Below are 23,334 nucleotides of genomic sequence, written 5' to 3'. Positions count from 1 at the left end.
CACATTGACTCTGTACCAGTACCCCCTGTATATAGCCTCCACATTGAATCTGTACCAGTACCCTCTGTATATAGCCTCCACATTGACTCTGTACCGGTACCCCCTGTATATAGCCTCCTCATTGACTTTGTACCGGTACCCTCTGTATATAGCCTCCACATTGACTCTGTACCGGTACACCCTGTATATAGCCTCCACATTGACTCTGTACCGGTACCCCCTGTATATAGCCTCCACATTGACTCTGTACCGGTACCCCCTGTATATAGCCTCCACATTGACTCTGTACCGGTACCCCCTGTATATAGCCTCCACATTGACTCTGTACCGGTACCCTCTGTATATAGCCTCCACATTGACTCTGTACCGGTACACCCTGTATATAGCCTCCACATTGACTCTGTACCGGTACACCCTGTATATAGCCTCCACATTGACTCTGTACCGGTACCCCCTGTATATAGCCTCCTCATTGACTCTGTACCGGTACCCCCTGTATATAGCCTCCACATTGACTCTGTACCAGTACCCCCTGTATATAGCCTCCACATTGACTCTGTACCAGTACCCCCTGTATATAGCCTCCACATTGACTCTGTACCGGTACCCCCTGTATATAGCTTCCACATTGACTCTGTACCGGTACCCCCTGTATATAGCCTCCACATTGACTCTGTACCGGTACCCTCTGTATAAAGCCTCCACATTGACTCTGTACCAGTACCCCCTGTATATAGCCTCCACATTGACTCTGTACCGGTACCCCCTGTATATATCCTCCACATTGACTCTGTACCAGTACCCCCTGTATATAGCCTCCACATTGACTCTGTACCGGTACCCTCTGTATAAAGCCTCCACATTGACTCTGTACCGGTACCCCCTGTATATAGCCTCCTCATTGACTCTGTACCGGTACCCTCTGTATATAGCCTCCACATTGACTCTGTACCGGTACACCCTGTATATAGCCTCCACATTGACTCTGTACCGGTACCCCCTGTATATAGCCTCCACATTGACTCTGCACCGGTACCCCCTGTATATAGCCTCCACATTGACTCTGTACCGGTACCCTCTGAAAATATAGCCTCCACATTGACTCTGTACCGGTACCCCTGTATATAGCCTCCACATTGACTCTGTACCGGACACCCTGTATATAGCCTCCACATTGACTCTGTACCAGTACCCCCTGTATATAGCCTCCACATTGACTCTGTACCAGTACCCTCTGTATATAGCCTCCACATTGACTCTGTACCGGTACCCCTGTATATAGCCTCCACATTGACTCTGTACCGGACACCCTGTATATAGCCTCCACATTGACTCTGTACCGGTACCCCCTGTATATAGCCTCCACATTGACTCTGTACCGGTACCCTCTGTATATAGCCTCCACATTGACTCTGTACCGGTACACCCTGTATATAGCCTCCACATTGACTCTGTACCAGTACCCCCTGTATATATCCTCCACATTGACTCTGTACCAGTACCCCCTGTATATAGCCTCCACATTGACTCTGTACCAGTACACCCTGTATATAGCCTCCACATTGACTCTGTACCGGTACCCCCTGTATATAGCCTCCACATTGACTCTGTACCGGTACCCTCTGTATATAGCCTCCACATTGACTCTGTACCGGTACACCCTGTATATAGCCTCCACATTGACTCTGTACCGGACACCCTGTATATAGCCTCCACATTGACTCTGTACCGGTACCCCCTGTATATAGCCTCCACATTGACTCTGTACCGGTACACACTGTTATAGCCTCCACATTGACTCTGTACCGGTACCCCCTGTATATAGCCTCCATATTGACTCTGTACCGGTACCCCCTGTATATAGCCTCCACATTGACTCTGTACCGGTACCCCCTGTATATAGCCTCCACATTGACTCTGTACGGGTACCCTCTGTATATATCCTCCACATTGACTCTGTACCGGTACCCCCTGTATATAGCTTCCACATTGACTCTGTACCAGTACCCCCTGTATATAGCCTCCACATTGACTCTGTACCGGTACCCTCTGTATATAGCCTCCACATTGACTCTGTACCAGTACCCCCTATATATAGCCTCCACATTGACTCTGTACCGGTACCCCCTGTATATAGCCTCCACATTGATTCTGTACCGGTACCCTCTGTATATAGCCTCCACATTGACTCTGTACCGGTACACCCTGTATATAGCCTCCACATTGACTCTGTACCGGTACCCCCTGTATATAGCCTCCACATTGACTCTGTACCGGTACCCCCTGTATATAGCCTCCACATTGACTCTGTACCGGTACACCCTGTATATAGCCTCCACATTGACTCTGTACCGGTACCCCCTGTATATAGCCTCCACATTGACTCTGTACCGGTACCCCCTGTATATAGCCTCCACATTGACTCTGTACCAGTACCCCCTGTATATAGCCTCCACATTGACTCTGTACCAGTACCCCCTGTATATAGCCTCCACATTGACTCTGTACCGGTACCCCCTGTATATAGCCTCCACATTGACTCTGTACCGTAACCCCCTGTATATAGCCTCCACATTGACTCTGTACCGGTACCCCCTGTATATAGCCTCCACATTGACTCTGTACCGGACACCCTGTATATAGCCTCCACATTGACTCTGTACCGGTACCCCCTGTATATAGCCTCCACATTGACTCTGTACCGGTACACCCTGTATATAGCCTCCACATTGACTCTGTACCGGTACCCCCTGTATATAGCCTCCACATTGACTCTGTACCAGTACCCCCTGTATATAGCCTCCACATTGACTCTGTACCAGTACCCCCTGTATATAGCCTCCACATTGACTCTGTACCGGTACCCCCTGTATATAGCCTCCACATTGACTCTGTACCGGTACCCCCTGTATATAGCCTCCACATTGACTCTGTACCGGTACCCCCTGTATATAGCCTCCACATTGACTCTGCACCGGTACCCCCTGTATATATCCTCCACATTGACTCTGTACCGGTACCCCCTGTATATAGCCTCCACATTGACTCTGTACCGGTACACCCTGTATATAGCCTCCACATTGACTCTGTACCGGTACCCCCTGTATATAGCCTCCACATTGACTCTGTACCGGTACACCCTGTTATAGCCTCCACATTGACTCTGTACCGGTACCCCCTGTATATAGCCTCCACATTGACTCTGTACCAGTACCCCCTGTATATAGCCTCCACATTGACTCTGTACCGGTACCCCCTGTATATAGCCTCCACATTGACTCTGTACCGTAACCCCCTGTATATAGCCTCCACATTGACTCTGTACCGGTACCCCCTGTATATAGCCTCCACATTGACTCTGTACCGGACACCCTGTATATAGCCTCCACATTGACTCTGTACCGGTACCCCCTGTATATAGCCTCAACATTGACTCTGTACCGGTACACCCTGTATATAGCCTCCACATTGACTCTGTACCGGTACCCCCTGTATATAGCCTCCACATTGACTCTGTACCAGTACCCCCTGTATATAGCCTCCACATTGACTCTGTACCAGTACCCCCTGTATATAGCCTCCACATTGACTCTGTACCGGTACCCCCTGTATATAGCCTCCACATTGACTCTGTACCGTAACCCCCTGTATATAGCCTCCACATTGACTCTGTACCGGTACCCCCTGTATATAGCCTCCACATTGACTCTGTACCGGTACACCCTGTATATAGCCTCCACATTGACTCTGTACCGGTACCCCCTGTATATAGCCTCCACATTGACTCTGTTTGGTACCTGTATATAGCCTCCAGATTGACTCTGTACCGGTACCCCCTGTATATAGCCTCCACATTGACTCTGTACCAGTACCCCCTGTATATAGCCTCCACATTGACTCTGTACCGGTACCCCCTGTATATAGCCTCCACATTGACTCTGTACCGGTACACCCTGTATATAGCCTCCACATTGACTCTGTACCGGTACCCCCTGTATATAGCCTCCACATTGACTCTGTACCGGTACCCTCTGTATATAGCCTCCACATTGACTCTGTACCGGTACACCCTGTATATAGCCTCCACATTGACTCTGTACCAGTACCCCCTGTATATAGCCTCCACATTGACTCTGTACCGGTACCCCCTGTATATAGCCTCCACATTGACTCTGTACCAGTACCCCCTGTATATAGCCTCCACATTGACTCTGTACCGGTACCCCCTGTATATAGCCTCCACATTGACTCTGTACCGGTACCCCCTGTATATAGCCTCCACATTGACTCTGTACCAGTACCCCCTGTATATAGCCTCCACATTGACTCTGTACCGGTACCCCCTGTATATAGCCTCCACATTGACTCTGTACCGGTACCCCCTGTATATAGCCTCCACATTGACTCTGTACCGGTACCCTCTGTATATAGCCTCCACATTGACTCTGTACCGGTACCCTCTGTATATAGCCTCCACATTGACTCTGTACCGGTACCCCCTGTATATAGCCTCCACATTGACTCTGTACCGGTACCCTCTGTATATAGCCTCCACATTGACTCTGTACTGGTACCCCCTGTATATAGCCTCCACATTGACTCTGTACCAGTACCCTCTGTATATAGCCTCCACATTGACTCTGTACCAGTACCCTCTGTATATAGCCTCCACATTGACTCTGTACCAGTACCCTCTGTATATAGCCTCCACATTGACTCTGTACCGGTACCCCCTGTATATAGCCTCCACATTGACTCTGTACCGGTACCCCCTGTATATAGCCTCCACATTGACTCTGTACTGGTACCCCCTGTATATAGCCTCCACATTGACTCTGTACCAGTACCCTCTGTATATAGCCTCCACATTGACTCTGTACCAGTACCCTCTGTATATAGCCTCCACATTGACTCTGTACCGGTACCCCCTGTATATAGCCTCCACATTGACTCTGTACCAGTACCCTCTGTATATAGCCTCCACATTGACTCTGTACTGGTACCCCCTGTATATAGCCTCCACATTGACTCTGTACCAGTACCCCCTGTATATAGCCTCCTCATTGACTCTGTACCGGTACCCTCTGTATAAAGCCTTGGTTGTTATTTTACTGCTGCTGTTTAATTATTTGTTACTTTTATTTTTTTATATTTTTTTTACATATCTATTTATTACTTAACACTTATTTTTTTAAGTATTGTTGGTTACGGGCTTGTAAGTAAGCATTTCACTGTAAGGTTTACACCTGTTGTATTATGTACATGTGACTAATACAGTTTGATTTTATTTGATATTTTCAAAACTCCAATAAACAGACTGCATCATTCTGAATTGGCCTATAACTGCAAATCTGCAATGTTTTGGATTCTGTCTGTAGGGACTGTAGAATACATATTTAGAGTTTGGCATGGGTATTCAAAACCAGCTTGGAAAGAAAAAGATGTCAGATAGGCAGGTAGCCTAGTGGTCAGAGTGTTGGGCCAGTAACCTTAAGGTTGCAAGATTGAATCCCTGAGCTGACAAGGTAAAAATCTGTCGTTCTGAACAAGGCAGTTAACCCACTGTTCCTAGGCTCATTGTAAATAAGAATTTGTTCTTAACTGACTTGCCTAGTTAAATAAAGGTTAAATAAAATTTCAAAATCAAATATTCTCATGGTTTGGTTTACGACCCATGTCATAACTAAGATCCTATGATTTACAACTCACATCAAATAGATGCTACCGTGTTAGGCTGTCATTGGAAATACGAATTTGTTCTTAACTGACTTGCCTAGTTAAATAAAGGTTACATTTAAAAATGTTTTTACAAATTCAGCTGGCTGCAACAGCTGAATTCCCAACACTCAACAGAGTGCCCTTAGATAACACCTGGACTGTTTATCCATTTGTATCAGCATTACAATGGATGTGAATATGATACAGCCAGACAGCTGGGGCGAGTTGCACGCCCCCCCTCAACAAAGTTGATAGGTTTATCTCTTTGAGGTCATCCAATCCAATGACATTTCTGTTTCAGATAACAGTTTGCAACACATCTTCATTATTTCTTCTTCTGGCGTAGCAAGACACGGTCTACATTTCACCCGCGTTACTGATCACAACGCTCACTGGACTAGAAACCACCATGAAAAAACGTCGACAGCAAATAAGCAATGTGGCTTCAATCCTAAACTCATCCAATCCTAGACTCGTGTTGCACTTCTCCTCCAACGAATTCAAAACGAATAGCAGACTACATACAGTAGGCTAATAACTAGCCAATGTCCCTGTGATGAAACAAATCAAAGCAGAGGACTAGTAGCCTAGGCTACAATCGGAAAAAGAAAAACACAGATGCGTTCCTGGTTATAGCGGAACTATTTCAAATACCTCTTACCTTGTGACTTTGTAGTCTCTCTCTCTCTCTCGCTCTTTCCTCGCGTAGTAAATTGGCCCGGTAAATCACATCACGCCTCTCCGCTGCTATTCTCATTAACTTTCTGACTGTAGCCTGTTCTTACTATTCCTCTTCTTTCAACGTGTCATGCTGTAATATCGTCCGGTATAACTCATGTTCCCCGTGTCTCTCGTGCACGTAGAGAGAGGTCAGGAGTCAGTGCCTCCTTGACGTGGATCCCCGGTCCCTAGGTTTATCCCTAATTTCTATTAAAGGGCCAAATGCAGGATCACATTTCGCCGGGAATCAAACCCGCTTGTGTCGGAACTATGGTAGGAACTGCACAGGATATTGCATCAGAGCTCACCTTGGATTGGATAGTTTTCTATGTGTTACATTTCTTATTACTATAGTATAAACAGAATGTAAAGACTAAACGTTGTACATCTTAGGCTAGTAGCCTGAATTATGAAATAAATCAGACTATTGTTTTTCTTTGTACTTGTTTTATAAATATTTTCTGTCATGTGTGTTTCCAGAATCTCTAGAAATAAGAAAGTATTTTTTCTTGAGTGTCCAATTCTAGTTCTATCCTTAATTCTGTTTATTCAGAAGCAATGGGCTTTCTACCGCAAATTTTACTAGAATGAAAAGTTGTTACAGCGTGGTGTGAGAGTTTGCAACTATTAATTAATCATTAGCCAGGCTGTAAAAGTTTTGTGAGGGGATAATTGGGCTGGTTTCAGACTGGGGTTTCTGCCTTCTAAACACTACTACATTCCACCTCAGCGTCAGATACACGCAGTAGCCGACTATATATTGACTCTACTAGCTTCAGTAGATGTTATCATTATATTTCATCTTTATTTAACTAGGCAAGTCAGTTAAGAACAAATTCTTATTTACAACGATGGCCTACCCCAGCCAAACACAGACGATGCTGGGCCAATTGTTCGCCGCCCTGTGGGACTCCCAATCACAGCCGGATGTGATACAGCCTGGATTCAAACCAGGGACTGTAGTGACTACTCTTGCACTGAGATGCAGTGCCTTAGACAGCTGCGCCACTCGGGAGATAGTTACCCGACATAACCAGTTTCAGATGTGTCTGATTTGAGATATTCCCATCCTGTCAGTGACCAGGCTAGAGCAATGGTAGAACTCCTGGGATCTGGAACATGTTGTTGTGTCTGAGCATTTACATTGTTGCATTGCATGCGTGATACACCCCAATAAATAATTGACAGTTTTGGTGCCAGAGTGGAATAAACAAATGCCTGAAGCTGTGCTATTGTAAAATACAACTTAAAAACAAGATGGTACACACACATACACCGACACACACACACCGACACACACACACACCGACACGCACGCCGACACACACACACACCGACACACACGCCGACACGCACACAGACACACACACACACACAGGCCCTGATCGATCATCAAAGCAGAGAGTGTAAATAAAGAGAACATAACATTACATGGTCACTAAAACACACACAAAAAATATACAGTACCAGTCAAGTACTGTACAACCCAGAGTTACCTTTGCTGCAGAGGATAAGTTCATTAGAGTTACCAGCCTCAGAAAATGCAGCCCAAATAAATGCTTCACAGAGTTTAAGTAACAGACAAATCTCAACATCAACTGTTCATAGGAGCCTGTGTGAATCAGGCCTTCATGGTCGAATTGCTGCAAAGAAACCACTAGTAAAGGACGTCAAGAAGAAGAAGAGACTTGCTTGGGCCAAGAAACACAAGCAATGGACATTAAACCAGTGGAAATCTGTCCGTTGGTCTGATGAGTCCATATTTGAGATTTGTGGTTCCAACCGCCTTGTCTTTGTGAGATGCAGAGTAGGTGAATGGATGATCTCTGCATGTGTGGTTACCACCATGCAGCATGGAGGAGGAGGTGTGATGGCTTTGCTGGTGACACTGTCAGTGATTTATTTCGAATTCAAGGCACACTTAACCAGCATGGCTACCACAGCATTCTGCAGCGATATGCCATCACATCTGGTTTGCGCTTAGTGGAACTTTCATTTCTTTTTCAACAGGACAATGACCCAACACACCTCCAGGCTGTGTAAGGGCTATTTGACCAAGAAGGAGAGTGATGGAGTGCTGCATCAGATGACCTGGCCTCCACAATCACCCTACTGCAACCCATTTGAGATGGTTTGGGATGAGTCGGACCGCAGAGCGAAGGAAAGCAGCCAAAAAGTGCTCAGCATATGTGGGAACTCCTTCAAGACTGTTGGAAAAGCATTCCAGGTGATGCTGGTTGAGAGAATGTCAAGAGTGTGCAAAGCTGTCATCAAGGCAGAGGGTGGCAACTTTGAAGAATCTCAAATATAAAATATATTTTGATTTGTTTAACACTTTTTTGGTTACTACGTGATTCCATGTGTTATTTCATAGTTTTGATGTCTTCACTATTATCCTACAATGTAGAAAGTAGTAAAAATAAAGAAAAACCCTTGAATGAGTAGGTATGTCCAAACTTTTGACTGGTACTGTATGTAACACAAATTTAAAGTCCTGATAAACTCCTCTCTACCCTCAGCTGTGGACATATACTGGACCAGCATCAGTACCTCAGCTGTGGACATATACTGGACCAGTACCAGTACCTCAGCTGTGGACATATACTGCACCAGGACCAGTACCTCAGCTGTGGACATATACTGCACCAGGACCAGTACCTCAGCTGTGGACATATACTGCACCAGGACCAGTACCTCAGCTGTGGACATATACTGCACCAGGACCAGTACCTTAGCTGTAGACATATACTGCACCAGGACCAGTACCTCAGCTGTGGACATATACTGCACCAGGACCAGTACCTCAGCTGTGGACATATACTGGACCAGTACCAGTACCTCAGCTGTGGACATATACTGCACCAGGACCAGTACCTCAGCTGTGGACATATACTGCACCAGGACCAGTACCTCAGCTGTGGACATATACTGGACCAGTACCAGTACCTCAGCTGTGGACATATACTGCACCAGGACCAGTACCTTAGCTGTAGACATATACTGCACCAGGACCAGTACCTCAGCTGTGGACATATACTGCACCAGGACCAGTACCTTAGCTGTAGACATATACTGGACCAGGACCAGTACCTCAGTTGTGGACATATACTGCTGGGGAGAGCAGGCTGTACAGCAGAGCCCCCATTAATACAGACAATGCCCACTGATAGTTGGACTGAATTACACGGTTTAATGTTGAAGTAATTTCATTGGTCATCAACACCAGTGAGCCGGATTGAAAGAAAATTGTGATTGGCCACTACATGGTGCAAAATTGGAGCACCTATACACACAGTTCTGTGTTACAGCCATTTGGCCAGGCAGAATTGAACCACAGAGCGAGAGACAGAGAGAGAGAGAGAGAGAGAGGGAGAGAGAGAGAGAGAGAGAGAGAGAGAGAGAGAGAGAGAGAGAGAGAGAGACAGAGAGACAGAGACAGAGAGAGAGAGAGAGAGAGAGACAGAGACAGAGACAGAGACAGAGAGAGAGACAGAGAGACAGAGAGAGACAGAGACAGAGACAGAGACAGAGAGAGAAAGTGGAGTTGAACAACATGATGGAAAGGCACTATTGAAAAGAAAATAAAACAAATCCCATTTTAACAGCAGCAACATGAGAGAGGACGACACATCTAAAAATGAGAGAACAAGAGAAAGAAAGAGAGAAGGAGAAAAAGAAAGAGAGATAAAAAGAGAGAAAGAGAGAAGGACAGGAAGATAAGAACTTAATTTGGCTGAGGAGACAATAGGAATTGTTCATAAGTTATGTTATTTTCCTTCTTACTGTAAGACAAGGTCCTTAGCTTATCACGTCTCCTTCTCCTCCCTCTATTTTTCTCTGTCGTTCCACTCCTCTCCTCCCTCTTCCTAGTAACTCTGTGTGTGGTCTGTTTGGCTGTGGTGTTGCGCTGGTGCTGACAAAGCAGACACCTACTGTATGGGTGAAGGCCAGTTCACTCTATGTCCTCCTCCTACACTCTAACACTCTTACACACAATATTTATCATATATTATAATACTATAGTAATACAGTTGAATTTGGAAGTTTACATACACCTTAGCCAAATACATTTAAACTCAGTTTTTCACAATTCTGGACATTTAATCCTAGTACAAATTCCCTGTCTTTGGTCAGTTAGAATCACCACTTTATTTTAAGAATGTGAAATGTCAGAATAATAGTAGAGAATTATTTATTTCAGCTTTTCTTTTTTTCATCACATTCCCAGTGGGTCAGAAGTTTACATACACTCAATTAGTATTTGGTAGCATTGCCTTTAAGTTGTTTAACTTGGGTCAAACGTTTTGGGCAGCCTTCCACAATAAGTTGAGTGAATTTTGGCCCATTCCTCCTAACAAAGCTTGTGTAACTGAGTCAGGTTTGTAGGCCTCCTTGCTCGCACATCCTTTTTCAGTTCTGCCCACAAATTGTCTATAGGGTTGAGGTCAGGGCTTTGTGCTAGCCACTCCAATACCTTGACTTTGTTGTCCTTAAGCCATTTTGCCACCACAAATTTGGAAGTATGCTTGGGGTCATTGTCCATTTGGAAGACCCATTTGCGACCAAGCTTTAACTTCCTGACTGATGTCTTGAGATGTTGCTTCAATATATCCACATAATTTTCCTCCCTCATGACGCCATCTATTTTGTGAAGAGCAACAGTCCCTCCTGCAGCAAAGCACGCCCACAACATGATGCTGCCACCCCCGTGCTTCACGGTTGGGATGGTGTTCTTCGGCTTGCAAGGCTCCCCCTTTTTCCTCCGAATATAACAATGGTCATTATGGCCAAACAGTTCTATTTTTGTTTAATCAGACCCGAGGACATTTCTCCAAAAAGTACGATCTTTGTCCCCATGTGCAGTTGCAAACCGTAGTCTGGCTTTTTTAGGGCGGTTTTGGAGCAGTGGCTTCTTCCTTGCTGAGCGGCCGTTCAGGTTATGTCGATATAGGACTCGTTTTACTGTGGATATAGATACCTTTGTACCTGTTTCCTCCAGCATCTTCACAAGGTCCTTTGCTGTTGTTCTGGGATTGATTTGCACTTTTCGCACCAATGTACGTTCATCTCTAAGAGACAGAACACATCTCCTTCCTGAGCGGTATGATAGCTGCGTGGGCCCATGGTGTTTAAACTTGCGTACTATTGTTTGTACAGATGAACTTGGTACCATCAGGTGTTTGGAAATTGCTCCCAAGGATGAACCAGACTTGTGGAGGTCTACCATTTTTTTCTGAGTTCTTGGCTAATTTCTTTAGATTTTCCCATGATGTCAAGCAAAGAGGCACTGAATTTGAAGGTAGGCCTTGAAATACATCAACAGGTACACTTCCAATTGACTCAAATGATGTCAATTAGCCTATCAGAAGCTTCTAAAGCCATGACATAATTTTCTGGAAATTTCCAAGCTGTTTAAAGGCACAGTCAACTTAGTGTATGTAAACTTCTGACCCACTGGAGTTGTGATACAGTGGATTATAAGTGAAATAATCTGTCTGTAAACAATTGTTGGACAAATGACTTGTGTCATGCACAAAGTAGATGTCCTAAGTGACTTGCCAAAACTATAGTTTGTTTTCAAGGAATTTGTGGAGAGGTTGAAAAACGAGTTTTAATGACTCCAACCTAAGTGTATGTAAACTTCCGACTTCAACTGTATGTATTTAATATCCACATCTCATGATTCAATATTGCCCATTTGTAAAAGGGCCTAAAGTGAGTGTTTACATTTTCATAATCTACTCCTCTTTCCACCAACCTGGTGAACTCTGGTGATCTCTGGTGATCTAATGTTATCTCTGGTCATCTCTGGTGATCTCTGGTGATCTCATGTCATCTCTGGTGATCTCTGGTGATCTCTGGTGAACTCTGGTGATCTCTGGTGAACTCTGGTCATGCAGACAGTGTGAGTGTGATCTTTAAATCACTGGGCTGTGTATCTACTGTATGTTAAACAAACACTAATTTCATGAGAGGCTTCAATTTAATTGGGTGTTTGTGTATATGTATGTGTGTGTGTGTTTGTGTGACTACAGTATGCGTCTCGTACTGCGTTCTTTTTTTTCTTTTTTTAAATTTATTTTCTTTTTTTTATCCCATTTTCTCCCCAATTTTCGTGGTATCCAATCGCTAGTAATTACTACCTTGTCTCATCGCTACAACTCCCGTACGGGCTCGGGAGAGACGAAGGTCGAAAGCCATGCGTCCTCCGAAGCACAACCCAACCAGCCGTACTGCTTCTTAACACAGCGCGCCTCCAACCCGGAAGCCAGCCGCACCAATGTGTCGGAGGAAACACCGTTTCCGTGTACCTGGCCCCCTTGGCTGGCACGCACTGCGCCCGGCCCGCCACAGGAGTCGCTGGAGCGCGATGAGACAAGGATATCCCTACCGGCCAAACCCTCCCTACCCCGGACGACGCTATGCCAATTGTACGTCGCCCCACGGACCTGCCGGTCGCGGCCGGCTGCGACAGAGCCTGGGCGCGAACCCAGAGACTCTGGTGGCGCAGTTAGCACTGCGATGCAGTGCCCTAGACCACTGCGCCACCCGGGAGGCCCCATACTGCGTTCTTGATGATTGCAGTATAAAGAAAGATGCTTAACTTGTGGATTCTCTATGTGAGGAGCACTGACCATGCAGCCAACACGTTTACACTCTGGTGGTCTGCGCTGACCTCTGTGTGTGTGTGTGTGTGTGTGTGTGTGTGTGTGTGTGTGTGTGTGTGTGTGTGTGTGTGTGTGTGTGTGTGTGTGTGTGTGTGTGTGTGTGTGTGTGTGTGTGTGTGTGTGTGTGTGTGTGTGTGTGTGTGTGTCTACCTCAACCATCCACAGCTGATCCAGGGACCACTGGCCACAATTGTTGAGTAGTGTTTTCTATCCTGCCTGACTCTGTGAAAGTAGCCACGTTCACAGCATGCTGTCATCAAGCCACAGACAGACAGAATCTGTGAAACTTTCCACGTTCACAACATGCTGTCATCAAGCCACTGACAGACAGACAGACATAATCTGTGAAAATAGCCACATTCACAGCATGCTGTCATCAAGCCACAGACAGACAGACAGACAAACAGACACCGGGGCTGATACAGAACAAGACGTCTACAGTATCAGTCCTGTAGGAACTCAGTTGGTTTAAGTGTGGCGCTAGCAATGACAAGAATGTGGGTTTAATTCACATACCGTCACATACATCAAATAAACCATTTTTATTCATCTACTGTACTCAAGTCACTTTATAATTCCAGAATGAAATTGGAAAAAGAAGGAAGCTAATCCTACATATTGTAGTGGGGTATTCTCCTTATTCTCCCTCTGGTGCACCAAACCAAATCATGGTGTTGTTTGCTGACTGACAAAACAGATTGAAGGAGGTGAGTGAAAGCGTCCACTTGCACACATCGGATTGCAGCCACTAGGAGATCTCAATCACTCATGGTGTTTCCCTCAGTCAAAACAGACTGTGTGTTTGTGTGTGTGTGTCAAGCAGCGCAGCAGCACTGCAGATAGACGAGATTTGTCCATACACAAGACACTGTCTGTTTACATTGGGAAATACCACAGGGAAATCAACCGAAAGAAAAGAATGGCAAAGAGGGAGGAACAGACAGAGAGAAATGGGGGGGAGAGAGAATGGGGTAGAGGGGGAAGTGAGAGAGGGAAAGAAAGAGGGAGAGAGAGAGTAAAAGAGATAGAGAGAGAGTGTGTTAGTGTGTGTGTGTGTGGGGGGGGGGGGGGGTTGATTGGTGGGTGGGTGAGTGTCTGGGTGTGTGAGCGGGTGGGTGGGTGGGTGGGTGGGTGGGTGTGTTGGTTGGTGGGTGGGTGAGTGGGTGGGTGAGTGTCTGGGTGTGTGAGCGGGTGGGTTTGTGGATGGGTGTGTTGGTTGGTGGGTGTGTGTGTGGGTGTGTGGGTGGGTGTGTTGGTTGGTGGGTGGGTGAGTGGGTGGGTGAGTGTCTGGGTGTGTGAGCGGGTGGGTTTGTGGATGGGTGTGTTGGTTGGTGGGTGTGTGTGTGTGTGTGTGTGGGTGTGTGGGTGGGTGGGTGGGTGTCTGGGTGTGCGAGTGGGTGGGTGAGTGAGCGTACCTTTGTAAACGGAACAAGCCGAGAAAGTGAGGATAGATGAGTAGGGTGGTTGCAAGCAGCATATGTGGCCATGTCACATGATACTCTGATGGCCTTTAAAAGTGGTTGAACAACAGAAAGTATGAGATAGACAACCAACCACTACAGTACAGTATGAAGTCACTCCATCCAGCCTCTCCTCTCCTCAGGCTGATGCTAGCTGTAACCCTGGCTGTAACCCTGGCTGTTGCACTACTGACCAGGTGTCAGGACTCAGAGCGAGATCGAGACAGAAAGAGAGAGAGAGATGGAGAGAGAGAAACAGAGATAGACAGAGAGAGAGAGACATTCTACAGTACTATCTGCACATTGCCACAACACTGTACAAAGCTTTTGTAAAATTTGAAATGCTATACATTTTTAACAGCTAATAATATAATATGTGAAACGTTGTTGTTCTCTTGAAGCTGTGTGTGTGATGTCACTGTTAATGTCTGGTTGTTTGTTAAATTCTCTTTGTTGGTTTTTGTCCAGGTTGTTATGTTTTGTTTTTTTCACTCACTTTGGCAATGTAAACACGTTTTCCTTGCCAATGAAGCCACTTTGAATTGATTTGACAGGGATAAAGAGAGAAATAGAAGGCGAGAAGGAGTGAGACAGAGAGAGAGAAACAGAGAGAGAGATCTAGAGAGAGACAGGGATGGAGAGATAGAGAAGGAGTGCTGCAGATGATAAGATCCTGTGGGCCAACAGATAATGGTATCCCTGTTGGATAGCTGCTGCTTGAGACATGATCTGATAGATACAGAGACTAGATGGAGGTCACAGATAACCTCAGCAAATGGCTGTGTGTGACACCAAACTGTCTTTTGTTGTTATCAGGAAGGAAGGTCCTTCATGTCTTCTCTACTTCCATGGGACAGGGAACCTGAGAGCCAGGTCCGGCTTGTAAAAAACAACACTCACACACTCCCTCACTCTCCCCTCCTAGAGTTCTAAGGTTGAAGGGTTGAAGGGTTGAAGGGTTGAAGGGTTGAAGGGTTGTAGGGATGAAGGGTTGAAGGGTTGAAGGGTTGAAGGGTTGTAGGGTTGAAGGGTTGAAGGGTTGTAGGGATGAAGGGTTGAAGGTTTGAAGGGTTGTAGGGTTGAAGGGTTAAAGGGTTGAAGGGTTGTAGGTTTGAAGGGTTGAAGGGTTGTAGGGATGAAGGGTTGAAGGGTTGAAGGGTTGTAGGGATGAAGGGTTGAAGGGTTGAAGGGTTGAAGGGTTGTAGGGATGAAGGGTTGAAGGGTTGAAGGGTTGTAGGGTTGAAGGGTTGAAGGGTTGTAGGGTTGAAGGGTTGAAGGGTTGAAGGGTTGAAGGGTTGTAGGGTTGTAGGATTGAAGGGTTGAAGGGTTGAAGGGTTGAAGGGTTGTAGGGATGAAGGGTTGAAGGGTTGAAGGGTTGTAGGGATGAAGGGTTGAAGGGTTGAAGGGTTGTAGGGATGAAGGGTTGAAGGGTTGTAGGGATGAAGGGTTGTAGGGTTGAAGGGTTGTAGTGTTGAAGGGTTGAAGGGTTGAAGGGTTGTGGTGTTGAAGGGTTGAAGGGTTATGGTGTTGAAGGGTTGAAGGGTTGAAGGGTTGTGGTGTTGAAGGGTTGAAGGGTTGTAAGCTTGAAGGGTTGAAGGGTTGAAGGGTTAAAGGGTTGTGGTGTTGAAGGGTTGAAGGGTTGTGGTGTTGAAGGGTTGAAGGCTTGTGGTGTTGAAGGGTTGAAGGGTTGTGGTGTTGAAGGGTTGAAGGGTTGTGGTGTTTAAGGGTTGAAGGGTTGAAGGGTTGAAGGGTTGTGGTGTTGAAGGGTTGAAGGGTTGTGGTGTTGAAGGGTTGAAGGGTTGTGGTGTTGAAGGGTTGAAGGGTTGAAGGGTTGAAGGGTTGAAGAGTTGTGGTGTTGAAGGGTTGAATGGTTGTAGGGTTGTAGGCTTGAAGGGTTGAAGGGTTGAAGGGTTGTAGTGTTGAAGGGTTGAAGGGTTGTGGTGTTGAAGGGTTGAAGGGTTGAAGGGTTGTGGTGTTGAAGGGTTGAAGGGTTGAAGGGTTGTGGTGTTGAAGGGTTGAAGGATTATAGTGTTGTAGGGTTGAAGGGTTGTGGGGTTGAAGGGTTGAAGGGTTGTGGTGTTGAAGGGTTGAAGGGTTGTGGTGTTGAAGGGTTGAAGGGTTGTGGTGTTGAAGGGTTGAAGGGTTGTGGTGTTGAAGGGTTGAAGGCTTGTGGTGTTGAAGGGTTGAAGGGTTGTGGTGTTGAAGGGTTGAAGGGTTGTGGTGTTTAAGGGTTGAAGGGTTGAAGGGTTGAAGGGTTGTGGTGTTGAAGGGTTGAAGGGTTGTGGTGTTGAAGGGTTGAAGGGTTGTGGTGTTGAAGGGTTGAAGGGTTGTGGTGTTGAAGGGTTGAAGGGTTGAAGGGTTGAAGGGTTGAAGGGTTGTGGTTTTGAAGGGTTGAAGGGTTGAAGGGTTGTGGTGTTGAAGGGTTGAAGGGTTGTGGTGTTGAAGGGTTGAAGGGTTGAAGGGTTGTGGTGTTGTAGGGTTGAAGGGTTGTGGGGTTGAAGGGTTGAAGGGTTGTGGTGTTGAAGGGTTGAAGGGTTGTGGTGTTGAAGGGTTGAAGGATTGAAGGGTTTAATGGTTGTGGTGTTGAAGGGTTGTGGTGTTGAAGGGTTGTGGTGTTGAAGGGTTGAAGGGTTGTGGTGTTGAAGGGTTATAGTGTTGTAGGGTTATAGGGTTGAAGGGTTGAATGGTTGTAGGGTTGAAAGAGCTGGAAGGGGAACCTATTTTATGTAAATAAAATTATAACCACCAAAAGCAAAAACCTGATAATGAATTTATATGAATTCTGTAAGTACAGAAATTGTTAACTGGGAAATGAATATTCAACTAGTCAGTGACAACTGAGTGAATTTTGGAGATTGTGAAAGGAACTATATGAGATTATTACAGTATTATAGACACTATGTCCTGGGATTTCCTATGATCTATGTAGAAGAACCCCTTACAGTATTATAGACACTATGTCCTGGGATTTCCTATGATCTATGTAGAAGAACCCCTTACAGTATTATAGACACTATGTCCTGGGTATTCCTATGATGTCACGACTTCCACTGAAGTCAGTTCCTCTCCTTGTTCGGGCGACGTTCGGCAGTCGGCGTCACCGGTCTTCTAGCCATCGTCGATCCACTTTTCATTTTCCATTTGTTTTGTCTTGTTTTCCTACACATCTGGTTTTCATTTCCTTCATTAATTGTTGTGTATTTAACCCTCTGTTCCCCCCAACCTGCTGGCTACCCACGGACGTCCAGATCGAGGTCTGTCGGTTCCATCTCCTAGCACCACCGCTCCGATACCCATGGAGCTGGGAGGTGCTGCTCTCAGGGAGACCGGAGGAGGTTCCGTCTCGTGCACCATCTGTGGCCGCAGAAGTCACACTGCCGGTCGGTGCCGGGTTGGTTCCTCTGGGGATCGAGGCAGCAGGCAGGGCACTCTAGTGTCACCCCAGGTGAACAGGCTACATTCTCACCCAGAGCCCTCTGTTGCACACATGTTTTTATATTTCACTTTTCCTGAATTTTCCCCGCATTCACAGCATAAGGCGCTCGTCGATTCAGGCGCGGCTGGGAATTTTGAAGACAGATCGTTCGCCAATAGTTTAGGGATCCCCATTGTTCCCGTGGCTGTGCCCTTCCCCGTTCACGCCTTAGACAGTCGACCATTAGGGTCAGGGTTGATTAGGAAGGCCACCGCTCCCCTGGGCATGGTGACGCAGGGGGATCACAAGGAGAGAATCAGTCTCTTTCTTATTGACTCTCCTGCGTTTCCCGTGGTGCTAGGCCTACCCTGGTTAGCCTGTCATGTCCCCACTGTTTCGTGGCAACAGAGGGCTCTCACGGGGTGGAGTGCTCGGGGAGATGTTTAGGGGTTTCCGTTGGTGCCACTATGGTGGAAAGTCCAGACCAGGTTTCCACCATGCGCATCCCCCCTGAATATGCCGATTTGGCTCTCACCTTCTCCAAAAAGAAGGTGACTCAATTACCACCCCATCGACGGGGGGATTGTGCGACAAATCTCCCGGTAGACGCAGCACTTCCCCGGAGTCACGTGTATCCCCTGTCACCAGCGGAGACGGCGGCTATGGAAACATATGTCTCCAAATCCCTGAGTCAGGGGTACATTCGGTCCTCCACTTCACCCGCCTCCTCGAGTTTCTTTTTTGTGAAGAAGAAGGAGGGAGGTCTGCGCCTGTGTATTGACTATCGAGGTCTAAACCAGATCACTGTGAGGTACAGTTACCCGCTGCCTCTCATAGCCACAGCGATTAAGTCAATGCACGGGGCGCGCTTCTTCACCAAACTAGATCTCAGGAGTTCTTACAACCTGGTGCGTTTCCCGGGAGGGAGACGAGTGGAAGATGGCTTTTAGTTCTATCTCAGGGCATTATGAGTACCTCGTCATGCCGTACGGGTTGATGAATGCTCCATCAGTCTTCCAAGCCTTTGTAGACAAGATTTTCAGGGACCTGCACGGGCAGGATGTAGTGGTGTATATTGATGACATTCTGATATACTCCGCTACACACGCCGAGCATGTGTCCCTGGTGCGCAGGGTGCTTGGTCGTTTGTTGGAGCATGACCTGTACGTCAAGGCTGAGAAATGCCTGTTCTTCCAACAGTCCGTCTCCTTCCTAGGGTACCGCATTTCCACCTCAGGGGTGGAGATGGAGAGTGACCGCATTTCAGCCGTGCGTAAATGGCCGACTCCCACCACGGTAAAGGAGGTGCAGCGGTTTCTATGGTTTGCCAATTACTACTGGAGGTGTATCCGGGGTTTTGGTCAGGTAGCGGCTCCCATTACCTCACTGCTGAAGGGGGGACCGGTATGTTTGCAGTGGTCGGCTGAGGCGGACAGGGCTTTTGGTCACCTGAGGGCTCTGTTTACCTCGGCTCCCGTGCTGGCTCATCCGGATCCCTCTTTGGTGTTCATAGTGGAGGTGGACGCACCCGAGGCTGGGATAGGTGCCGTGCTCTTTCAGCGCTCGGGTACCCCACCAAAGCTCCACCCCTGTGCCTTCTTCTCGAGGAAGCTCAGCCCGGCGGAGCGAAACTATGACGTGGGGGACCGGGAGCTGTTGACTGTCGTCAAGGCTTTGAAGGCGTGGAGACATTGGCTTGAGGGGGCTCACCACCCGTTTCTCATCTGGACTGACCACTGCAATCTGGAGTACATCCGGCGGCGAGGAGCCTGAACCCTCGCCAGGCAAGGTGGGCCATGTTTTTCACCCGTTTTGTTTTCACCCTTTCTTACAGACCAGGTTCCCAAAATGCTAAGGCACACGCACTGTCCCGGCTGTATGACACAGAGGAGCGGCCCATGGATCCCACCCCCATACTCCCGGCCTCCTGCCTGGTGGCGCCGGTAGTGTGGGAACTGGACGCGGACATTGAGCAGGCGCAACGTGCAGAGCCCACTCCCCTCCAGTGTCCCGCTGGGCGTCTGTACGTTCCTTCTGCTCTCCGTGACCGGCTGATCTATTGGGCCCACACGTCACCCTCCTCTGGTCATCCAGGCATCGGTCGGACGGTGCGCTGTCTTAGTGGGAAGTACTGGTGGCCCACTTTGGCTAAGGACGTGAGGGTTTATGTTTCCTCCTGCTCAGTGTGCGCCCAGTGTAAGGTTCCTAGGCACCTGTCCAGAGGTAAGCTACACCCCTTACCTGTTCCACAACAGCCTTGGTCGCACCTGTCGGTGGATTTCCTTACTGATCTTCCTCCCCCACAGGGTAATACCACGATCCTGGTCGTTGTGGACCGTTTTTCTAAGTCCTGCCATCTCCTCCCTCTTCCCGGTCTCCCTACAGCCCTACAGACTGTGGAGGCCTTGTTTACACACGTCTTCCGGCACTACGGGGTACCTGAGGACATAGTGTCTGATTGGGGTCCCCAGTTCACTTCGAGGGTCTGGAGGGCGTTCATGGAACGTCTGGGGGTCACGTTCAGCCTTACCACGGGTTTTCACCCCGAGAGTAACGGGCATGTGGAGAGAGTTAACCAGGATGTGAGTAGGTTTCTGAGGTCTTATTGCCAGGACCGGCCGGGGGAGTGGGCGGCGTTCGTGCCCTGGGCCGAGATGACCCAGAACTCGCTCCGCCACTCCTCCACTAACCTCTCCCCCTTCCAGTGCGTACTGGGGTATCAGCCGGTTCTGGCTCCTTGGCATCAGAGTCAGATCGAGGCTCCTGCGGTGGACGACTGGTTCCAGCGCGCGGAGGAGACATGGGACGCCGCTCATGTTCACCTACAGCACACCGTGCTGCGCCAGAAAGCCAGCGCAGACTGTCACCTCAGTGAGGCTCCGGTGTTCGCACCGGGGGACAGGGTCTGAATCTCGACCCGAAACCTGCCCTGCTGGAAGTTGGGTTCGCGTTTTGTGGGGCTATTTAAAGTCCTGAGGCTGCTGAACGAGGTGAGTTACAGGTTACAGCTTCCCCCCGATTACCATATTAACCTCTCGTTCCATGTGTCTCTCCTCAGGCCGGTGGGAGGTTCCTCCTCCCCCTCTGGACATCGAGGGGGCCCCGGCATACTCCGTTTGATCCATACTGGATTCGAGGCGTCGGGCGAGGGGCCTTCAGTACCTCGTGGACTGGGAGGGGTACGGTCTGGAGGAGAGATGCTGGGTTCCGGTGGAGGACGTGTTGGACCCTTCAATGCTGCGTGAGTTCCACCGTCTCCGTCCGGATCGCCCTGCACCTCGCTCTCCGGGTCGTCCCCGAGGCCGGTGTCGGCACGCTGTTGTAGCCGCGCGTCAAGGGGGAGGTACTGTCACGACTTCCACCGAAGTCGGTTCCTCTCCTTGTTTGGGCGACGTTCGGCGGTCGGAGTCACCGGTCTTCTAGCCATCGTCGATCTACTTTTCATTTTCCATTTGTTTTGTCTTGTTTTCCTACACACCTGGTTTTGATTTTCCTCATTAATTGTTGTGTATTTAACCCTCTGTCCCCCCCCCCATGTTTTTGTGTAGAATTGTTTGTTGTAAGTGCTTGTGCACTTGTTTTGTTATTCTTTATGCCGTTGGTTTTGCAATTAATTAAACTTCTCCGGCTTTTACCCAGTTCTGCTCTCCTGCTGTCTGACTTCCCTGCCACCAGTTACGCACCCCTTTACATATTATCTATGTAGAATAACCCCTTACAGTATTATAGACACTATGTCCTGAGATTTCCTATTATCTATGTAGAAGAACCCCTTACAGTATTATAAACACTATGTCATGGGATTTCCTTTGATCTATGTAGAAGAACCCCTTACAGTATTATAAACACTATGTCATGGGATTTCCTTTGATCTATGTAGAAGAACCCCTTACCTTCTAACGTCTCTGTTGTAGCTTGTGAGCGTTAAAAGGGAAAACATGTTATGTGTGTGGGTTCATGAGAGTCTTAGCCTTTTGTAGATAGCTTTTAGTAGTTTGTAGCTCAAACCATTCAGACTCTACTGACATTTTTGTAAAAAGACCCGGCCCATTTGGGATCCGCCCTTGTTTCATAAACACTGCTCTCTCAGCCCCTGTTAATCCCACAGACTGTTGCTTGGTAACAACGGATGCAGAAGAAATAAATGAATTCAATGGTGGAACAGAAGTAACTCAAACACACAATGTTTAAAGGGGTTAGATAAAATATGATTCAAAATGAAAGGAACAACCACACCTGTTTAATGGTTAAAAAACTATAAATTCCATGTGGCTGCACTTGTCATCCCTGGACAGTCCCGTATCTCAGTTCCTTTTCAGAAGTCCTGACTTTATTTTCTACAAAAAAATATGTTTTTGTCAGCAAGACACATCAATTCATTCGGGCTACAAGAGTGTAGATCCAATGACAATCACATGTCATTACACGGATGTCTCTTTTCATTCATCAAATGGAGCTAGTGCACAGTTCACTGTTCTGTTCAATTCTGTTAAATTACATCTTTGCTATTAGGCCCATAAAAACGAATTATTAAGTTCCATGAAAAAAAGAGGAACCCTCCCGATTGTCACGGTATGATATGCGCTTTGGTTGGAGGGATGGAGGGATGGAGGGTTGTAGGGTTGGAGGGTTTGAGGGTTGTAGGGTTCGAGGGATGTAGGGTTGGAGGGATGGAGGGATGGAGGGATGGAGGGATGGAAGGTTGTAGGGTTTGAGGGTTGTAGGGTTCGAGGGTTGGAAGGTTGAAGGTTGGAGGGTTGTAGGGTTGGAGGGATGGAGGGATGGAAGGTTGGAGGGTTGTAAGGTTGGAGGGATGGAGGGATGGAAGGTTGGAGGGTTGTAATGTTGGAGGGATGGAGGGATGGAAGGTTGGAGGGTTGGAGGGATGGAAGGTTGGAGGGTTGTAGGGTTGGAGGGATGGAGGGATGGAAGGTTGGAGGGTTGTAAGGTTGGAGGGATGTAGGGATTGAGGGATTGAGGGATGGAGGGGTGGAAGGTTGTAAGGTTGGAGGGATGGAAGGTTGGAGGGTTGTAAGGTTGGAGGGATGGAGGGATGGAAGGTTGGAGGGTTGGAGGGTTGTAAGGTTGGAGGGATGGAGGGATGGAAGGTTGGAGGGTTGTAAGGTTGGAGGGATGGATGGTTGGAGGGATTGAGGGTTGTAGGGTTGTAAGGTTGGAGGGATGGAAGGTTGGAGGGTTGTAGGGTTGGAGGGATGGAGGGATGGAAGGTTGGAGGGTTGTAAGGTTGGAGGGATGGAGGGATTGAGGGTTGTAGGGTTTAAGGTTGGAGGGATGGAGGGATGGAAGGTTGTAGGGTTGTAAGGTTGGAGGGATGGAGGGATTGAGGGATGGA

At 47.6% G+C, this 23,334-nt stretch overlaps 1 protein-coding gene across 3 annotated transcripts in view; it reads right to left on the bottom strand.

Moving 5' to 3' along the window:
* Nucleotides 1-6,700, bottom strand: part of LOC129813130 (pleckstrin homology domain-containing family H member 1-like) — a 75,030-nt gene extending 68,330 nt beyond the window's left edge. For all 3 annotated transcript variants that reach the window (XM_055865333.1, XM_055865335.1, XM_055865334.1), the window contains exon 1: nucleotides 6,380-6,700. In XM_055865333.1, the coding sequence (XP_055721308.1) occupies nucleotides 6,380-6,475 (96 nt within the window). In that variant the 5' untranslated portion in view covers nucleotides 6,476-6,700. The remainder of the gene's footprint in view (nucleotides 1-6,379) is intronic.
* Between the last annotated feature and the right edge of the window lie 16,634 nt (nucleotides 6,701-23,334).

Source organism: Salvelinus fontinalis, chromosome 16 (assembly GCF_029448725.1).
Source record: "Salvelinus fontinalis isolate EN_2023a chromosome 16, ASM2944872v1, whole genome shotgun sequence".
Classification (NCBI taxonomy): domain Eukaryota; kingdom Metazoa; phylum Chordata; class Actinopteri; order Salmoniformes; family Salmonidae; genus Salvelinus; species Salvelinus fontinalis.
The sequence above is the reverse complement of the archived record's forward strand: the minus strand, read 5'-3'. Positions and strand labels throughout refer to the sequence as shown.